At 41.4% G+C, this 21,588-nt stretch overlaps 1 protein-coding gene across 6 annotated transcripts in view; it reads left to right on the top strand.

The window, feature by feature from the left end:
* Positions 1 to 21,588, top strand: part of SOX5 (SRY-box transcription factor 5) — a 537,054-nt gene that overhangs the window by 297,356 nt on the left and 218,110 nt on the right. For all 6 annotated transcript variants that reach the window (XM_042470201.1, XM_042470204.1, XM_042470199.1 and 3 more), the window contains 2 exons: positions 20,336 to 20,508; positions 21,063 to 21,131. In XM_042470201.1, the coding sequence (XP_042326135.1) occupies positions 20,336 to 20,508; positions 21,063 to 21,131 (242 nt within the window). The remainder of the gene's footprint in view (positions 1 to 20,335; positions 20,509 to 21,062; positions 21,132 to 21,588) is intronic.

The raw sequence follows: 21,588 nt of genomic DNA, 5'->3' as shown, positions 1-21,588 counted from the left end.
TCAAGAAACACCAGTTCAGATCTTGAAATCTACAGTGTCAGTTGATTCTTAGCTTCATCATTGTTTTTTGTTGTTGTTAGCTGCCCTCAAGTCGATCCTGACTCATGGTGACCCTGGGGTTCTTGGATGAGACATCTCCAAGAACCCCTTTTCTCCACTGCTTTGCTCAGGTCCTGCAAATTTATGTCCATGACCTCCCCGATTGAGTCCATCTATCTGGAATGCAGTCATCCTCTCCTTCTTCAACCCTCTACTTTTCCTAGCATTATTGTCTTTTATAATGATCCATGCCTTCTTGTGATGTGCTCAATGCACCACAGTCTCAAGCTTCATCATTATCCACATATGTCTGTGTGTTTTTAATCTACATATATGCATCTTGCTTTGTGCACTTGTATTCTTCAGGAATGGTGCAAAACTGTGTATAAAACTTTATAAATACACTTTGTGAAAGAGTTTTTACTTTTTAAATAGCTTTCGTAAATAACTTTGTAAATCTGCTTTCTAGAAGAGTTTATCTAGGCAACACCATGCTTTCTTCCTTCATTCAGGTATTGATCACTTTTCCGAAGGGAAGAAGGGGGGGGGGGAGAAGGAGACCATATCTTCATATATATATATATATATATATATGATAGAATCACAGTTGGATTTATAATGCAATTTATGGGATTTTCTTTTTTTTAAAAAAAGATTCTTACAAAATGGGGTTGTCTCAAGTTGGTGATGGGGAAAAGAAAGCCTCTGCATTGTATGACAAATGCCAGTTCTGTTCTAAAAAAACATACAAAATATTCAAGGAACATATGAAGAGGTAGAACCATGAAATCTGGGCATACATTGTTATCCTAAAAAGGCCTTCAGTGCATAATAAGGATGCAAATGGTGCATCAACATACCAAAATGTCCCATCAAAACAATGACCAACTGCCATGAGATTTTGTTACTGATATTTTCTATTTTCTATTATTTATTTAATTATTTATTATTATTTTTCAAAAAAAAAAAACTTTGCTGCAAAAACACTGTTTATAAGTAACTCTTCTCCAACCTCCCCAGTATTTTTTAAAGTAGGAGCCAGTGGCTTTATGCAAACAGATCATGAAGAAATAAATTCCTTACCAAAAATGTATTGAAATGTTAAAAGTTATTAAAAAGATATCAGTCAAAAGACGGATGAGGGAACAGAGAGTCAATTTATGCTGAATGGGGTTCTATTTCTCCTGAAGATATAGCTATGCAGTTTGGGTGTAATCCTAAATCCAACCCTCAGCCTGGATGTTCAGGTTTCATTGGTATTCAGGTGGGCATTTGCACAATTAAAACAAGTCCACCAACTTTGCGTGATTCTAGATTTGGCCATGGTGACTCATGCTTTGCTGCTGCTGTTGTTGCTGTTGTTGTTGTGTGCCTTGAAGTCATTTCTGACTTATGGTGACCCTAGCATGGGATTTTCTTGGCATGATTTGTTCAGAGGAGTTTGCCATTGCCCACCCCTGAGGCTAAGAGAGTGTGGCTTCCTCAAGGTCACCAAGGGGTTTTCATGGTCAAGCAGGGAATTGAACCCTGGTCTCCAGAATTGTAGTCAGACACTCAAACCACTATGCTTCCCATGATAGATTCACCTTAGGGTTGCCATAAATTGAAAAAAACTTGAAGGCACAAAACAACAGCAGCAGCAGCAGCAACAGCAAGAAGAAGAAGAAGAAGAGGAGGAGGAGGAGGAGGAGAAGGAGGAGGGCTCTTATATTTGCAGAGTTAGCTTCACCTTGTAATTTTGCCTTTCTCTTTTCTTTGCATACCTAAACTGTATCTCCAAATGCTCAATGGATGTTTTTGTTACTGCAATGCTAAAAATTTAAGGGGCAAAATTCATATTTTGGGGGGCATCTTATTGTCCTTCCATTGCTACACCTTGTCCCTACAGCATAAGTTGTATGCATGTACAAGGATCTTCAACATGATGGGAAAATCTGAGAGGCATAACTAACAGAATTATGCAGCCATGAGATTGCCGTAAGGGTAGTGGGATTGATCACACATTCATTGTGGGGGTCTCTCATTTGATCAGTGCTGAGATATTTCTTCATTCCCTAAGAATTTGACATTCCCAAGTCAGAACTGCTCATACCCTACATAAATGTGCCACCAAAATTCTGCTGTAAGCAAAAATTACTTGAGTATTTGGAGGTTCCACCTCAAGCAAACCATCTGAGGAACTTTAAGGGGAAGTCAAAAGAATTTTGAGGAAATTTCTCAGGAGTTTTATACATTTCCTATGGTGCTCAGGAAAGAAAAGGAAATATAAGTTTCTCTCACTATTTTGTTGATCTCTAACTAGACATTACAAGAAGGAAAGCAAGTTTAGTATGGCTTTTTTTGGGGGGGGGATGACTTTAGTGCTGTATAGAAAATGATGTGTTATGATGATTTTAAAGAGTGAGCTGCAAGTACTAAACCTAATAGTTTGGGTTCAAAACTGGATTATGGGTGGGGAGTAAAACATGACATTGGATCCAGTTTTGTGGCACCAAGAACAGGCATGGTTCTCATTCCCATACCCATAATCCATCTAGTAATGATGCTATATAGTAATGTACCACCTTGAGACATGAAGAATATTTGTTCCTTTGGATATCCTTGATGCAAAACAAACAAACAAACAAACAAACAAAAAACAAACTTGATCAAAACAAAACACACAGTCCTTAAGCTAAGGGCATCTGGCTGCAATAAAGGAGAAAGAGGCAATGTTTTTCAGGACAGTTTGCTTTACAGATATAAATGTGGTGTTGTGGACAGAAAACTATATTACATGCAAAATCACTACAACCACTTATATAGGGAAAAAGGTTTTCCGTGCAGAAAAATGAATTTCTGTCCAAAGGAACAATCTTGAAAGATGTCCCAAAGTATGAAAATTCTGCAGAAGCTCTTGCAATCCTTTACAGGGGGCAAGATTTGTTTTTGTGTGTAAAAATGCAATAACGAAAGGTTTACACCACACTAGCCTCTTTTCCCAGAGGACTTCTGGTGGTGGTGGGGATTGTGGACACCTGCAAATGGGCCATAATAAATTTGGGGCACGGAGTTCATCTTGGCCCCAGGATATGAACAAATTGAACTGTTTTAAGTTTTCATCTTCTGGAGGAGTCTAGCATGTTTTCTTGTTTCTGTGATGTGATTCCTTTGAAAACATGTTGTGTGGATGCTGCCAAGTATTCCTGGAAGAGAAACTCTGAATGTGTTTCTGTTCCCAAGGTTACTGGCATACAATGCACTGGTTAACACCAAGACATCTGCAAGGGAATACCATGTCAGGAATGGCAGAAAATGTGCTGTGGTAATAGATTCTCACCTGTGAAGAGTTATTACAGAAGACTTTGATGCCTGGATATTTTCTCAGCCACTACATTATATTTTTAAACATAAAAGACACATACATATCAAAATTTGAAATGCATTGAAATGCAACACAGTCTGGCACATGTTTATCCTAAAGTCCTGTTGTTGCAAAGGAGACATAGTACTGAAGTCTTGACATTTTATGTAAGTAAAGAATTGGCAGCAAAGGCAAAAGCAATATCCATAATAAATCTCTTCTCCCAATTCATTTGTGTTTCATAGAGTCAAACAGGAAAGAAAAATCAGTGGAAACATCATATGTGATGGCTTTCATAGACTCATGAAATATAATAAATATCCATATTCAATAATGTTGTATATTACTAGGGTTTTGCTATATCATGTCTACTAAGCATCAAAACTTTCTTTTTGCATGTTTTAAGTATTCCATAGTATATATATATTAATATACTTGGGTCTAGAGGTTGGACAAATTACCATTCTCAAAATCCCAAATTCAGCATGGCCATGCTGAGTAGTAAATTCTGGGAGGTGTAGCCCAAAATGTATTTTTTCCAACTTGTGACTGGGGTTTGTTGAGAGATCATACCTTCACATTTTTTCTCCCTAGAACTGGGAAATCAAAAGCTGATTCTAATTTAGGCTAGGATTCAGTACTGTTCCATCCATTGATCTATTAATATTCAGCACAAAATCTGAAATTGTGGCACCATAGTTGTGAAGATCTCTTCCTATGAACATTACAGATGAATCTTTATGCCAGCACCTTTTCATAGCCTCCAGTTCTCCCAGTTTGACAGGGACAGTCCTGATTTATCTTCTGTTGTCCCTCTTTTTCAGCTGCTTCTAAAACCTGCTTCCCACTTTCTCTCTCCTCCTCCCACTTTCCCCCTTTGTCCTCAGCTTGCTTCACTTGCTGAAAAACTGAGTTCAAAGTACAAAATTAGTTTGCACTCAGTTAACTCAAGGGAAAGAAGAGAGGAAGAGGTGGAATGTTGTCTCTACCAGTAGGCTCAAGCAAAAGCTTACTGCTGTAGCCACTCATAGCTTGTGTGTTCTTCCGGATCAGTAACTTTGTCCATCTTGACTACACTTGGCTGTTCCTTGGCCTCACATGTCCTAGGCATGTTACAGACTGCCAAAATAAAGCTGCTTCGGGTCTCTTTGGAGGTATGCTGTTTAAATGATGCATGGGTCCTAAGAGTCCGGAGGTCGTGCCAAAGCCACACTCCATTCCTAAGCACTGGAGTGCAGCTTTGGTGCAGCTTCCGGATTCTTAGGATGTATGCATCATTTAAACAACATACCTCCAAAGAGACCCGAAGCAGCTTTATTTTGGCAGTCTGTAACAGGTCTTAGTTTTCATCTGTGAATTGCTGGATGCTAGTTCTTTCTCAAAAGATTGTTTGGAGCTGTCTCAGGCTGATCTTAATTCATTCTTGTTTCTGTTTTCTGTACTTTGCTGAAAATGGGATGAGTGGATTTTTTCATTATGTTTACCAGCCTGAGGACACTTTTCCCTTTGGTGTTTTGTTCAAGATGGATTGTGAAAGGGGGAGAGTCATTCACATGTTCCATCCTATCTCTGCAGCACTTTGCAAATCTGTTCATAGGAAGTCTTCTTCTAAATTCATAAGCATTTTCATTAAAAATCTCCTACTATGCACTTTTTGAATTAAATTTTCCCTAATATACCAATTGTTTTATAATGGTATGTATTTGGAGTTGGTATTTGTCCACTATTTCTTCTTGTGCTATTTTTGCAATCCATTCTCTCTCTCTCTCTCTCTCTCACACACACACACACACACACACATAACTATTCAAGTGTCTGGTTTTTAAATCTGAATATGTGATTGTTACATGCAACTTAGTTTAGCTGCAAAAATTCCTTTTCCTTCTGGTTCTTAGCAAATTGGACGACTTTGTGTCACTAGGACAAAAATTTACCCTCAGTCTTACCCACGTATAATCGGTTTTAACTTGGAGAATGTCACTGTAGCAACTTGGGATTTAAAGGAACACAACTGAAAGCAGAAACTGTGGCCTCAACATGCCTAATCTTAGTTTATTAAATCCCCATCAGCCTGAAATAGACATTTGTTTGAAAGACATAGCTCAGTATCATGGAGCACAGAGGACATCACTAACAGGTACTTATGTCACACTGTGCCTGACATATGACAGGACTCTGTTTGCAGAAAACTAAAACCCTGCATGCATGTGTCACCAAGATGGGGCTGGGGGTTCTCTTCAGAGAACACTCTTACAACTGCCAATAATGGATTAAGAGAAATAATCCATTCAGTGATACTATAGCTCATCAGCAACCGTGAATTAAAGACATATGTTATGTAGATTCAATGTATGGATTAAAAAGGATAATCTGTTAGGTGACATACAGAATCTTGAGATAAGTGGGCTAGGCAGATTCTGTATATGGATTGTGGCAGATAATTCCATTTAAGTAACACTGGACAAGTTGGAAGACAAGGAAGATAGGAGGGGGGCAGCGCTCTGGTTAGGAAGGGTAATCCACTGTGTGACACTTGGGATCTTGTAATCTGGAAACTGGAAACAAGAAAGCTAAAGGGTTCAGCACATTTTGCTTTGGAGGAGGCAGAGGAGAGGAAAGCCATGGTAAGGAGATTACTCTATAGGACAAATATTGGTTTTAAACCTTTGGTTAATACAGCATACATTCCCCAGGATATGTTGTTAAGCAGCATGCCCTCTTAGTAGCTTTTTTATTTTATTTATTTATTGCTGCATCTTTTTGCCAGATGTGTCAGAATGGCTGGGTTCCCTTTGAATGATGCTTTGGCTTTGTTTTTTTAAAAAACAGGAAGAGAGGAGGATGCGAAGAAAGATCCTTAAACAAAGGAGATAAGATACATGTGATTATTTGTCACTCCTTATGATGCATGCAGTGTTTACTGCAATTCATGCTGTTTCTTCTGTCTTGGCTTCTTTGTAAGATATTTGGAATTGCTAACAGCAGACATCTGTTGTTGGCGGGTTCTGGACTTAAGACTGTTTCCAGAGCATCAGGAGGGTGAGGGTGTGTGGAAGGGCTTCCCCAACATTGGACAAGGGAACCTATTTATTTTCTTTAAAGAAGAGATTCTGTAGATACTGGAAAAGTTAGAAGAGGAGCAAATGTCATCTGGCTAAAAAGTTGAATCATGTCAGTCATTACTCAATGTAACACATTCCTTGTTTTTCATGGGTAATATGTAGAACAGGGGTAGGCAACCTGCGGCCCGCGGGCCGGATGCGGCCCGGCAAGGCCTTGGGACCGGCCCCTGCCCGGTCCTGCCGCCGATTGCCGCCGGAGCCTTTGGACTCTCGTGTGAGGGCGTGGAGCCTTTGGCCTATCAGGAGGAGGCGGGCAAGGGGGAGCAAGCGGCAGGCAAGGGGGGGAGAGCGGCGGGCAAGGGGGTAATTGTCTATAGAAGCCTCCGAAACATGCATTTATATTAACATTTTTTTAAAAATCATCAATTTTTTTTGCGTGTCCTCCATGTTTTATAAAAAGTGTCCTCCATTTGAAAATTTTGTCCTACATTTGTCCCAGTTTATTTATTTATTTTATTTTTAAAAAATTATTTAATTATTTATTTTTTGGCTTCGGCCCCCCAGTTGTCTGAGGGACAGCAACCCGGCCTCTGGCTCAAAAAGGTTGCCTACCCCTGATGTAGAATGATAAATTATTAGCACATTAATATTAACAGTTACATTGTTGCTGTTTGAGGCTTTTTGGGGGGGGGAGTTAAATTTAATTTTTAAAATGGACCAGTTTCTTTCCACTAACATTTTCCAAAGAATGAATAGATCTTACTTGAGAAATAACTAAAATTGACACTCTTGTCACTGAAATGGCCAAAGGTAATGCCATTGCACTTTATTGCTCAAAACAAAAGGCAAGGGCAGTGTGGAAGAAACTTTTATACAATTTTGGGGGGCTTGTCTGAAAGAAAGAAAAAATGACCCAAACCTATGAGTCAGGAACTGGGGGGGAAAATGGGACAACTTTCAGTTCATCCACAAGCAAATTGGTGACAGAAAAGGTGAATCTGCAGATAGAGTCATTGCTGGCTTTGGTCTGAGACCTTTATCTGAATGAGGAGGAGAAAGAGAAACAAGCAGGTGCAGGTGTTTCCTAGAGCAAGCTAGGAAGACCAGCATCTGTCTGTTGCCTAGATATAATCTCCTCCTACAGGTTCCCCTTAATGCCTTATGTTCTTTGGTTGAGATTCTGCTGCTCATGTTTTCAAAATAATGAGCGAAGGCTATAAGATCTAGAATATAAAAGCTTAGCTGTGTTACTCTGGAAAATCAGTATGCAAAGAGACCCTGTAGCCCCTTTGAGACTAAACGAAAGAAAGAAGTTGGTATCATGAGCTTTCGTAGATTTGAGTCTACGAAAGTTAATGCTACCAATTTTTTTCTTTCAGTTAGGGGCTTGACAGATGAGTGGCTCCCTGCTGCCCTTTTTGCCCCGCATCATTGCTGCAGCAACCAAAAAGCATGGCAATGAAGCTGTCAAAAGCAACTTCCTGGAAGGGGTACGATTGGTGCATTCGCACCCCCCAAATGTATTGGCTGGTGCAGTTTGGACACTGTGCCACACTTGTGCTATCATGGTGCCACCCGCGTAGACGGGGGTGAGCAATGATGGCGGCCTTTTTGCGGACTAGGACTTCTGGGCATATAAATGCCCAGCCTCGTCTAGCCCTAGTTCGTTGGGAAGACGCCACTAACAAACAAACAAACAAGCTTCATTTATATACCGCTTCACACCGCCTAAGCAGTGTCTAAGCGATTTACAATTGTAAGCTAATTTGCCCCCAACAATCTGGGTACTCATTTTAGCGACCTCAGAAGGATGCAAGCCTGAGTCAAGCCTGAGCCCTTTTGCTGGTCTTGAACTTGCAACCTTGTGGTTTTGAGTGAGTGGCTGCAGCACAGGCATTTAACCACTGTGCCACCAGGGCTCCTAATCGCCCGTCTGTAATGAGCCATAGTCCCAAAGGGATCCTTTTGCATATAGATTTAAGATTTCTGTGTGTGTGTGTGTGTGTGTGTGTGTATTGTACTGTATGTTTGGAACTAACAACCTGCCCAGGCAAGATCACCAACAAATCCTCTGTGTTTCCAAAATCTTAGAAAAAAAAGCCATTTACATTGGCAGCAAGCACAGCTAGCTTCTGTGTATCACTGAGTTGACATGACTCACTTTGTTTTGTGTTTATTTTCATGCTTCGTGGAAAGCTCTCCTCATTTTCAGTTATTTCTCACTTTTCTTGCAAACGCCTTGGGCTTCTTTGGATCCAGTTTTTCACACTGTTCCCTTTCCTCTCCTTTGGCCCCCACTGTCCTTGACTTTACTTGTATTCATTGTCATTTAATCTGATTGGTGAGGACAATTAGGGATTATTTGTCAAAAATATCACATTGTGCTGCATTTGGTGTGATGATATCATCATGTATACCTGTAAACAAAACTGCACGCCATTTGGGTCCAAAAGTGATGTGGGATGAGAACGCAAGAACAGCCTGCTGGATCTGAGTGAATGTTTATCTAGTTCAGAGCGTGGAAGCTCCTCATTACAAATAATGAGTTCTTTTTAATAATTCTGTCTAGCAATGAAGAATAATTACAGTATGGCGGTAACTTAATAAGGGATCAGCCTCTATTTAACATCATTGATATGTTTGGCTGTATATAATGTTTTACTTTTGAAATTAAATTTGGATATATTAGGCAAAGGGATACAGTGGTTCAAGGGCTAAGATGGTGACTCTGTTGGTTGCAAGATCAGCGGGTTGGCAGTTTGACTAGTACCAGCTTCTGCCAACCTAGCAGTTCAAAAGCATGCAAACACAAGTAGATAAACAGCATTCTGTGCAATCATGCTGGCCACATGATCACGGAGTAGTCTCTGACAATGCTGCCTCTTCAGCTAAGTAACGGAGATGAGCACCGTCCCCTACAGTCAGACACAACTTGACAACCTTGTCAATGGGGAATAGCTTTATCTTTTACCTCTTAGGCAAAGACTTAAAGAGTGCAATGAGAGACAAGATTGCAACTAGGTTTTTTTTTTATAAATACATTGTTTAATTTGCAAATGTGGTTTGTTTTTTAAAAAAAAAGGTATAACTTGAGAAGGGGGTAAAGGGAAGCCAATGATCCTGAATGTATTTATCTTAAAACAACAACATGCAGCATATTTTATGTCAGGTCATTAACACAATGTTATTGTTTCTGTCTAGGTATATAAAAGTACAATATGTTATTTGATCTTTCTATAATCTTTCAACAATAAGCATTCAAAAATCATCTAGTTCGTAATTTGGCAGTGAAACAACTTAGAGTAGGTTTAACTATTTTTTAAAATCCATTCAGAGTAGTTGATTGCAGTATTCAGAGTAGCTGGTCAAGGACACAATCCAGGCAAAGCTAAGTCCTTTGCATTTGTGGTTCAGGTAGTAGCTGATGCAGCATGTAATATAAAAGCTGAACAGGTGTGTTGACCGTAACTCTTTCTTTGGTCAGGAAGCCACTGAGATCCCCCTGTAAGAATGAGACAGAACATTTATTTTCATTCCATGCAAGATAACTGAGGATGTGTTTAACTCTTGTAGAAATCATTGGGACTAAATAGTGCTCTGCTTTGTTTGGATACAGTTCCTGGTTATTAAACCTGGCAATATGACAGAGACATGGGAGCTTGTTGTGGTTTTGTATAGCTTAATACACTCCTCCTCAAAAAAAACCCATTGAGAGCTTATACTTGTGCCATACCTTGTCCTATGTTGTAGGTTCAATGGCTGCGCAAATAATATGCACTTTAAAATTTGGCATCGGTTCACTTTAGGGGTACTAGAGAGATACCATTGGTGCAGGGCAGATGGTCCCAAAGCACCATGTCACCATTTCTAGGGTTAGGGACCACGCACCAACCGCATGGTCCCTAACCCTAGCACGGCACGGCGATGGACTAATGGTGGCATCCCATGTATATGAGCACCACCATTTTGATGTAAGCGATGCGCAGCAGTAGCCATTGGCACACTAGTGATGTCTGCCCGGTGGCTCAAAAAGAACCCAGTTTTTCCAGGTTCTTTTTACTCCGGAGGGACCCCACGCAGTTTGGTGGTTGCGGAGTCCCTCCGGAAGGAAATAGGCTGCCTTTTGGGGTGGTCTGTCCCAGGCCAGTGTTTCATTTTCAGATGTGGATGGGTTTTTTTCCCAGCAAAAGAGAAAAATATAGAAAATCTTCCTTAAGTCTACTTTTAGACTCACTTCCAGCAACTGGATATGAACAGCTAGTTATGCACAAGCTAGGCAAAGGAGGCAAGTACAGGTCAGCTCTACTGTAGACAGAATGAAGCAGCTGCCTCAGGCAGCAGATTTTAGGTGTCATTAAATGGCAGCAAATTGTTAGTAATTATTAAGCAAGGATACGTTTTTTTTCTGCCAGAATTGGGGAGAAGTGAGACCATCTATCTCATGTGCTACAAGAATTTGCCTGATTATAGACTTTGTCTTAGATGCATGAGGTACAACAGCACCCAGATCATCTGTACATATCCAGCAGTTTCCTAGACATGCAAAGATCTGATGGTTTCTTTGTAAATGTGTTCAGTTAAATACAACTACAGAACTTCTGATCATGGGAATTCTGTAATTCAGCCAAGCACTCATTTACATTCAGCAAGACACATTTACACATACTTCTTTAGACCTGGAAGATCTTGAGCACTTATGGATATGTGAGGATGTTCAGGCACAGAATTTACATGCATCACACTTCTCTTCCATTTGTTTAGCCCTACACATAAGCAGGCAAACACTTGAATGAGGCTCAAATCTTTAGTCTCTCAGGATTGTAAACCAAGCCACAGTCTTACCTTGCCAAGTATTTTTTATGATAAAATAACAAAGTTTAAATGTAAAATAAGACTGTCGAAATCTAGCAACAGGGGGTTGAATGAGCACTGAATATATAAATATAGATTTATTTCATTGTTTTCTCCTGTTGCTTTATTTTTAGCATCAATTTTTCCCAGCAAAGATTTGACTAGTAGGCAGTATCTCTCTCATATACATCCAAATCAGAAGGTATGGGAGATTTGTGGTTCAGATGGAGGCTATATTAAGTGTCCTGTCTTTCCCAAAGGGGGATGCTAGACTGGATCCAAAGAGCATGTGACACACAGCCATTGGGAAAACCTATCATGTGCGACAGTTAACCTAATCTTTTTGTTGTCCATGTTGGATTGCAGCCTCAGGGACATTATCAAATTATATTGGCTGGTGGGCTGACATATCCTCATGGGTTACATGCCATCTACTGTAGGTGAAATACCATTTTGCATGAAAAGGTGCTAGGTTCAGTTCAGGACAGTGATGGCCAACCTTTTAGAGACTGAGTGCCCAAACTCAGTGGCATTCCTGCACTGGGTGTCAACCGGTGGCAGGGGGGGGGGGGACTCCCGGGGGGGGGGCTCTGGGGGGGAGAAAACAGAGGAAAAAAAAAAAAAAAAAAAAAAAAAAAAAAAAAGGTGAAGGACCTGACCAAAAGCTCAAAACAAAAACAAAACAAAAAAGTCACTCATATAAATATTAAATCCATCTTTCTCAGCCCTGCTCAGAATGGAGGACCTTTTGGAATCCCTCCTGGAGAGGAGGTTGAAACTGAGCACAGGTCCTGAAAAGAAGGAGGACCAAGTCCAATCACCATGAGCTAAGACATGCCCCCCCCTCCCATGACCCTTTCCAGAAAGGAGAGCTGCCTGATTCACCTGACAGCTATCCATCGTGGAAAGGGATGAAGGATCAACCCCCCATGCCCCTTTCCAGGACAGATAACTGCCTGGAAAGGCTTTCTAACTCATGTGTATGCTCCACTCTTCATCTCCCTCACTCCTCTCTTTGCATACCCTCTCTTGCACACATGCCACAGGTTCACCACCACAGGTCCATGACATAGAATCATAGAATCATAGAACATCTACAGCATGGGTGGGCAAAGAATGAGCTGCATGCTGCATGTGGCCCCCAGGCTCCATTTTTGTGGTGCCTGAAGCCCTCCACCAGCCCTCTCCAAGCCCCCCTCAAAACATGAAATCATATGAAGATATCACACCGCACCCCCTCCCAAGTACTCCAAAAACTATACTACTCCTAGACACCTCCAATTTCATCAGCAATCCCTCTAAAAATGGTGACAGGATCTCACTTCCTGCTGTATTTTTGAAAAGACTGCAGGAAAAAAGTGTTTGGGGTTGTTATGGGTTTGCAGCTCATATGGGAGTCTGGAGGAATATTTGCTCCTGGTCCTCATGTGGTTGCCCATCCATGTTCTACAAGTAAAATGATTTCAAATGAGCAAGCAGGGAAAGACTGTACCTTAGATTTTCAAAAGCTGAGGAAGGGGAAATTATAAGTTATGAGATATCTAAGTGATTCAGTTTGTCTTATGCAGCATTATAAAGTTTCCCATTCCATAAAATGGGACAATATTGAAATGGGATAAGTTTTTAGTGGTCTTTGAACCTAACTTGAATGATTCTGTTTAGTGAACTATCCTCTGAATTTATATCATGAGTGTTGACAACATTTCATATATATTGCCTTAGTAGGTTTGAATTACAGTTCCTACATTAAATATTACCAGAAGTAAGCTTCGACAAACAAGATCTTTGTGGGTAATGTTAAAAGACTAGTAAATTATCTTTAAAAAAGAGGGATCATATGCCACAGAAATTCTCTGACTATGCTCCATGGATGAATAGAGCTATATCCACACTGCAATAACAATGTAGTTTGATACCGCTTTAACTGCCATGGCTCCATCACATGGAATTCTGGTATTTGCAGTTTGTTGTGACATCACAGCTGTCAGAAAGAGAACAGTAAATATTTCACAAAACTTCATATCCCAGAATTCCATAGGATGGAGCCATGGCAGTTAAATTAGTGTCAAACTGTATCATTTATGTAGTGCAGATGCAACCTAGGGGACCATAAGCTTATTTCATGCTGTCCCTAGAAGGCTACAGAACTGTTGAGTGACTCCGATAATGCTGCACACACACTGTGGCATCAATGCTGCTCTGGATTTCCTGGCAAATGCAGGGTAAGAGGTAGTTCAGTTTTCTCTGGAGTTTTGGAGAAAAGCCCCACATTGTCTGCAAATCCTCAGGAATGTGACTTTGGGGTGAGTACAGGTTTTTCTCCTTGTCTAGGCAAGCCCCAAGACTTGAACTTTTAATTGAGGCAGATTGGACCAGGGCCAGCTCACCAAAGTGGTTGACAAGGCCCTTGATGTCAGTGAGGTGTCACATATTCATTGGTTTTTTGTCTATATATATATATATATATATATATATATATATATATATATACTGATTCATACCGCATAAACGGTTTACAACTGTAAGCTAATTGCCCCCAACAAGCTGGGTACTCATTATCTAAGCATTATCTAAGGTGCTATCCATCTCTCTGTGGGATAGATTTCAGCACACTGGACAGCTCCTTTGAATTTTAGAGTAAAACTCAAGAATGCACTGCCTCTTTCATCCACATGGAAGCCATCAGCTTCCTCTGGACCTTGGCCAAGACCCTGTGACTTTTATAATGTGTCGCTGCTGCTGCTGGTGGAGTTGCACCAGCTGAGGAAGAACAAAATGCATGTACTTTGATTTGTAGCTCCAAAGATGTTTATTAGTTGGTTCTCAATTTAATTGGTCCTGCAGCAGTTTTTCAAGTGGTCCGTCAAAAGTTTGAGAACTGTTGACCTAGTGAATTCATGGCAGACATCAGATTTGAACTGGGGGCTAGCCCTTCTCTGGAGTCCTGAAGAGATGTCTTTGGCACAGGCAGAAGAACAGGGACCCATAGTGAAACATCAGGGGGTACTGCAAGGATAATGAGGGATGGAGGGACAACTTAAAAGCTTAGGTTCAAACTAGGGACGTCCCTGTCAATTACAGTAACTTGAGGGGTATGTTCGGAGGTATTATATTTTTGCTCATCAAGGCTGTCTATCTTCTTCTTCAGCCTTGAGACAAGAGGGAATGAAAAGCAGCAAACCTCCATTTTCTTCTGTTGGCAACACGATCTGACAGAGACATTCCTTACTGTGACAACCTGACAATCATGAGGTTGGCTGCAAATACATTAAGCCCCAGCATTTCCTCCCTGTTTCTGTTAAAATTACAGTCTAATTTTGGTAGTCATTCATACTGCATGTAGGGGGTGGGGGATGCTTGGGTATCTGGAGACAGAAAGAAAGAGAGGTGTTTTACCAGCTAGCTTGGGTAACTAAAACTTAAAATGAAGCACAGTTTTAGCAGCAGCTGCTGCTGCTTCTTCTCTCCCAATCCTCCTCTTCCTCCTCTTCTTCCTCTTCTAATAGCCAACTTTTCCACCAATACTGGGACTCAAAGTGTCTCCCAGCATAATTAAAAACAATGAAAAGCAATGAAAACACATGGTTATGGCATCAAAATTAATAAAATTATAGAATTAAAAGAATGAACAAATTAAAAACAAATTTATTTTTTAAAAACTGGGGGGAGATTATACCCCACCAAAATAGGAGCTGGTCAATTACATAAAGCCTGCCTGAATGAAAAGGTCAATGTCTTTTGTAGAAGAGCAACAGGAAGAGCACATCCTAGCCTCCTTTAGGAGGGACTACCGTGACTCTGAAGCCATCACTGGGAAGGCTTTCTCTCATGCTCTCCCTAAACATGGTTGCACATGGTGGGACTGCGAGAAAGGCCTCTTCTGAACATCTTAAACTCAGACAGCCTCTTTCAGGAAAATGCTTTGAAAACCTGGGTCCATATCATGAGTCCTAAAGCCAAACTGATGTTATAAAATATGTTGAAGTGACTTTTTTCTCCCTTTCAGATCTGATATGTATCAACATTTTGTTGGATTTGCCCTTCCTTAAAACTGCAGGAATAGAAAAAGGGACCGTTCTTCCTTTGTTTAGGCTGTAGAGCTATGAGCAGAGATCGTGTCTACCAGAGATTAGGTGAGGCCTCCAAGAGTGGAAACCTAAAATAAGAACCCATGTCTGCTAGCAAAGTCCACTCCCCATTTCAAGCTAAATCCTTCTTATATTTCTTGCACCTTCCTCAAAAAGTTCCATACCCCCCAACTGACCCAAGTTGGCATTTGTCATCATTTGTCATTTGTCATCCCTCTTTTTTAGCAGCTTTTAAATTGTCCTTGTTTCTCTTTTCCTCCCTCTTTCCCCCTTTGCTACAAAACTCAAGTCACAGTGCAAAAATAGTCTGCACTCAGTTAACAGGAGATGAAAGGAGCAGATAGATTCTTGCCCTTTCAGTAGACTCAGGCAAAAGCAAGCTGCAACATGTTGTGTGTTCTTCTTCATTCATAAGTTTTGCTATCTTGACCACACACTTATGTTACTTGGCCACCTGTGTCTTAGTTTTTATCTGTGAAATGCTGGGGATATGCAATTCCCTAAAACCTACCATTGGGAAAACTGAGTGTGGGGTTAAAGGTATCATAGAGTCATAGAGTCATAGAATCATAGGCCCGTTCTGCACGGGCCTTTGCGGTGCCCCCGTCACGTGCTAGGGGTTGGCCGAGGACCTAGCGTCCATACCAGCCTCACCCCTAGCACGTGACGGGGGCGTAAAAATGGCTGTGCCCTATACACACGGGCGCAGCCATTTTCACGTGCCGGACGCTTAGCGTCCGCACGTAGCATCGCGAGAATGACGCGTCGAGTGCACCATTGGCACCTTGTTGCATCATTTCCGTGACATAAGAAGAAGCCCCATTTTGGCGCTTCTTTTAGCTGCACCGGGAAGCCTCGCGGTTTGGCCGCTGGGGCTTCTTGGCGCAGCTAATGACGGCACAAGCAGTGTGCCACTTTTCGGCACTCTGTAACGTGCCATAGAACTGGAAGAGACCGCAAGGGCCTGACCCCGCCAGGTCTCTCTATAGTTGAAAATGACTTACTAGGAGTGTCATTTTCTGCACGGGCTTGTAGTCCTCTTAGCAGAATTCATTTTTTTCTGAGGTCAGTTTTGCAACAGAACATTGCCTTGGAGGGGTGCCGTCAAAATAAACCAAAAGCCAGGTACTTTATTGAACGAACAGCAAACAGGTAGGGTTGGCCAAAAGCATGAGGTCAGGATCTGGAATATCAAACACCCCCCCCCCAGTTATTCGATGAAACAAACTGCCTGGTCACAGCAGGCATCGGGATGCCCTAGGGGCTAAGAGTACACCATCTCACAGACATGCAACCAGCCGATCGCATGTTCTCACCGAAGCCCCTAGTCATTGGGAGGCACTAGCACAATGTGACCCCCGCAATGGTCACAACATATGCCCTCAACGCACCCAGGTCCCAAAGGACTCCCAATCCAATGCTCTGCAGCCCTGGAAACCATGCCCACCAGATCCATGACCTATGCTGCCACCGGAACAAACCAGAAACCCAAGGGAGGGAGTGTGGGAGAGACGAGCAAGAATGGCACTGAGTCCCTGGACCACGTGGCCTTAAATAGGCCATACCAAAAGGGGGAGGAGCTGGAAGGAGGAAGCCACACCCCCAGGCCAGTCAACCAATCGGCTGCATGGAGAACGGGAGTGACCACTGAGTGGTCCTCCTGCCTCCTAGAACGGCCCATCAGGAGGTGGAAGTCCCTCCCTTCCTTTCCTGGTGACCAATCACAGGCCTGCTCGCCCCAGTAAGGCATGCTGGGGCACAATGAGCCCGCAGAAGGGCCAATATGGTGGCGGTCTCCCTCTTGGCAGGTGAGTCTGGCAGCCGTTCTAAACCACACTTCTAAAAGACCTTTGGCTTGCTGAGGATTTGAGACAAACTGAAGCAAGAGACTGAGGCTGGAATCCTATCAATTGGTCCCAACCAGGGTAGACTGATTCAATCAATGTTTGGATGGTGAATCAACACATAGGTTGATTTAATAGCTCCACTCTAGTTGGGCCTAACTATATTATTTGCACAGAAAATTTTGTTTCCTGTGATGAACAGCACTGTATGAATTTTGCACAAAATAATTCTCAAGTTGTGAATATTCTTCAAAAAAACTGTACAGTTTTCAAAGACCTTACAGCCTTGCCTTCAGGGGCCAAAAAAACATTTCACTGCTGTTTTGGTGTCATCTTGTTTAGCTGATATATTGGACTTTCAGTGCAGATACGATCCATGTTAGCTCTCTTTTGCTGAAATTGATGTTGTGATTTTAAAGCTTTTTTCCCCCTGTTTTGTTTGTTTTGAAGAATACCTTGTCTTTCTCATTAATATTCCACCTAGATTAAGGGGACTACAAACATTTTCACAAGGTCGAAACTGATTCCAGATCACACAGTTGAAATGCCAGTTCTTGACAGTCATTGTGGTGTGTGCGTATTATCTAAGAACACAGCTATTATACATGCTAAGAAAGGAGCAGTTTTATTGTTTTCTGGGGCAATCTCTTGTTCAGAATTGCAAAGCGGATTGCCTTTGGTCTATCAGCAACTGATATCCTGTCATCCTGTTTGAGTTCTGCTCTCTCTTCCTCTGTTGATTTCACTATCTCCACTCTATATAGGGTTACTTATCTGCTTCCCTGAGTACTTATATAAAATCAAACATGTTTCATTCCATGATAAACAGTACCGTAAAATGCTTCTATGTGGCTGATTTTGTGGATGAAGGATTATCCTTTAAAAGACTTGCAGCCTTACCTTTTTGGCATGGAACAATGGCTAATATCTTCTTAATTTTTGCAGATCCTGGAAGAGTTACTTTTGGGGGGGCTGCAATCTATTTTTATGTTGGCTCATGGATTCTGGGAGCTGTAGTCCAAAAGAGTGACTTTTTCACACTCTTCCCTTTTTGTGATGTATCTCTTGGGATTCCAAAGCATGTTAACAGATACTTCTGACAAACTGGATATCCAGGCTGCAATCACACTGCTACAACAATGTCTTGGAAAGATTCCTTGCAACACTGAAAAGTTAAAATTCATTAAGGATGAACTTTGTAATTTTTTGGCAGTATACTTTACATCCCTATTTCTGACAGGAAAGTGATTTTCATGTTAAGAATTCTATTATTTTTTTGTTGCTGCCATTTGGCTCATATTGCCACAGTGGCGAGAATATTTGGTAGAGACTATTTCTCCAGCAGCAATTCATAAAATGAAATAGACATGCACTGATTGTGGCTGGTTCTGTTCGTTTGTCTTGTTTTTTGCATTTGGATAATTTTTAGTAAAGACATTAGAACCAACTTTGGGTCAAAACGGATGGCCCTAAAGGAGCAGCATGACGCCTCCCTTTTGAGTGCAGGATTGGAGCTTTGGCAACCGCATACTGAGGCCCTGATCTGACTATTTGGTGGCTCAAAAAGAGGAGGAAAATACCACTCCTTCTTGAGCCTGCAAAAGGGCACCCTTTCAGCCTCCACCACAACTTTGTGGCGCTCCTGCGGTGTGCGGAGGATAAACATTGCATCACCAAAGTACCACAATGCTGCCCGGCATCTGGACCGGTGGGTGTCATGATAACAACTTGGGGGCAGCATCAGGGTGTGTGTCATCTAAACACCACATCCCCATACCACCCCCAAGCTGGTGCTTACTACCAGTCTGCTTGGGACCTCAGTTGTCTGTGGAACTATTTGAGGCAAAACACATAGACCAGAAGCTGGAAAGCATGGGAGAAACTCATCTCTAGAGCTCCTCCTTAATAGACTTTTATATGAAGGAACCAATCCTTTGCTCTGTATCCTTTGCTCTGTCAGGGTGGCCCATTTCAGCTTTTAAAAGACTTTTCCAAGTGTTGTTGTTCAATACCTTCAAGTCCTTTTTGATTTATTGTATCCCCAGGGCAAACTTATAACAGGATTTTCCTGGCAAGAATTGTTCAGAGCAGGATTGTCTTTGCCTTCCTCTGAAGTTGAGAGAATGTGACTTACCGAAGGTCACTGACTGAGTGCAGAATTAATGCAATAATTAATTATTAGCAGAGTAGAACACTGTTTGTCAAAAGAAATATATAAAAAGTAAGAAAAAAGAAATCTTGCTCAAGATTTTGACTTTGACTTTGCTTCCTTGCATAGCGCCTGTTCAGTGTAGTGATGCATTACTGTCTCCTTTTCTTTCCTTCTCTTGTTCAAATGTACTCTCACTACAAATGTCTCTATCTTGTCTCAAGTTTCATACATGGTGATGTTACACAAATGCTTACAATGACTGGGGTGAAGCTAAAAAAAAAACAGCAAGTGATAGAAGCCCTAGCATTAGAAAGATATCACCGAGAAACACAATAAAAAAAAAAGTGTGGCTAAGGGATTTTAGGAGGTGGAGTCCAACAAATAACTTTTCCATAGTATAGAACCATGTCAGTTAAAGGGGTGTCAAACTGTGTTACTTCTGCAGTGTAGATGCAGACTCAGGTGCAGTAAAAGAACATCCCTGCCTTGTCTATTTGTACTATAATGTCAAACAAGAGATGCCAGATATCAAACCTACTGATACCCAGTCACACCAGAAAAATGCACAGCAAGAAGACAGCCTTGCTTTTGGGTCCTTATGTTTTCAAGACAGGTGATTATCACAGTCAAAGTTGGACCAACAGTCATGCTTGGCTTTCATTTGGCAGATATTTTCTCAGCATCAGATGGATAGTCCCTTTCTAGGCACACCTATCTCTAGATCAGAACACTCGGGTGTCCTGCAAATGTGGACCATAAATTAAATGCATAAATATATACATATATAAATAAGATTGGGACAGCCAATAATTAAGTTCTTTTAAGGCACTTTACTGCATTATGCATTTCCCCCCAGCTCTGCTTTACATGGACTGTTCAATTGGAACAGTACCCAGTTCTCATTTTTCATTCTCTCTCCTTTCTCCCTTTACCTTTTGTCACCATATGATGCTCAGGGACTCCAGAGAGCCTAGCTGAGAAAGAGAGACAGCTTATGGGCATGATCAATCAGCTGACCAGTTTGCGGGAGCAGCTGCTGGCAGCTCACGATGAGCAGAAGAAACTGGCGGCCTCACAAATTGAGAAGCAACGCCAGCAAATGGAGCTGGCCAAGCAGCAACAAGAACAGGTGAGCGATTATTAAAAGGGACTTTTAATCTAGTCCTGCTCTTTAGTTTGGGAGTAGGTTATTAGCACTCCATTAACATATCTCTATTTTAGGAGGTGTGAAATAGTTTACAATCTGATGCTAGGGTTTATTTTTTCCCCCTGGAGATGTATGTAAAAAGTTGGATGGAATATATAGAGGTCTGCATTTATTAATAGGGTGCAGGGGAAATTCCTGCTTTAAAGTACTGGGCATAATAATTATGGAGGAAATAGTATATGTATGCCATGTGCAAGATGAAGCATTAATAAAATCTGCATGCCATCCAACTGTCTTGATTTAGTAGGGACAGACCTGATTAATCTTCTGTCATCTCACTTTTTCAGCTACTTTTAGAATGTTCTGGTTCTTCAGTATAGAAGTGCCCATTATTTGAATCTGGACTAGCTGTTGGCAAACATCCAAGTTTGCCAAGCCAATGGTTTGTTTTTTTGTTAATTATTATTTTAGGAAGAGGACAGGTATCAATGACTCCCAGTTAATTTATGTTGTATGTTATGTTGACCTTCTCACAGATTGCAAGACAACAGCAGCAGCTTCTGCAGCAACAACACAAAATCAACCTTCTACAGCAACAGATTCAGGTCAGAGATTGTGAATGCAGCCATTACTTTAATTATTTCCTTCTATCTTTTCACGTTTCTCATTACTTTCCATTTAACAGCTTATTGCCATTCAAAAATATGAGACACATGCCCACATATACCTGAACTGAAGCTCATTTTCAAACTATGGCTGTCTATATGCATTGGGGTACCTGTGCAAACTGAATTAGGTATAGACTTAAGGCTTGTCTTCACAAACCAGAATACTCTGGGCTGCTCCCAGAGTAATCTGGCTCTGGATCTGCCTGTTTCTTCCCATTACTTCTGTACTCCAGAGCGGTGCTGGGTGTCTATACATGTATCCCACCATGCCACCCAGCATCACCGCTGCTGTCACAAGTCACACTCTCTAAGGTCACAACAAGTTGCCCAGTTTCACTTCCATGGCTGGGCCCCTCACTGTGATCTCAGAAGGAGCAACAGTGGGACACATGTT

The sequence above is a fragment of the Sceloporus undulatus genome, chromosome 5, assembly GCF_019175285.1.
Source record: "Sceloporus undulatus isolate JIND9_A2432 ecotype Alabama chromosome 5, SceUnd_v1.1, whole genome shotgun sequence".
Taxonomy (NCBI): Eukaryota; Metazoa; Chordata; class Lepidosauria; order Squamata; family Phrynosomatidae; genus Sceloporus; species Sceloporus undulatus.
Note: the sequence above shows the minus strand (reverse complement) of the source record. Positions and strands in the feature narration are given on the sequence as shown.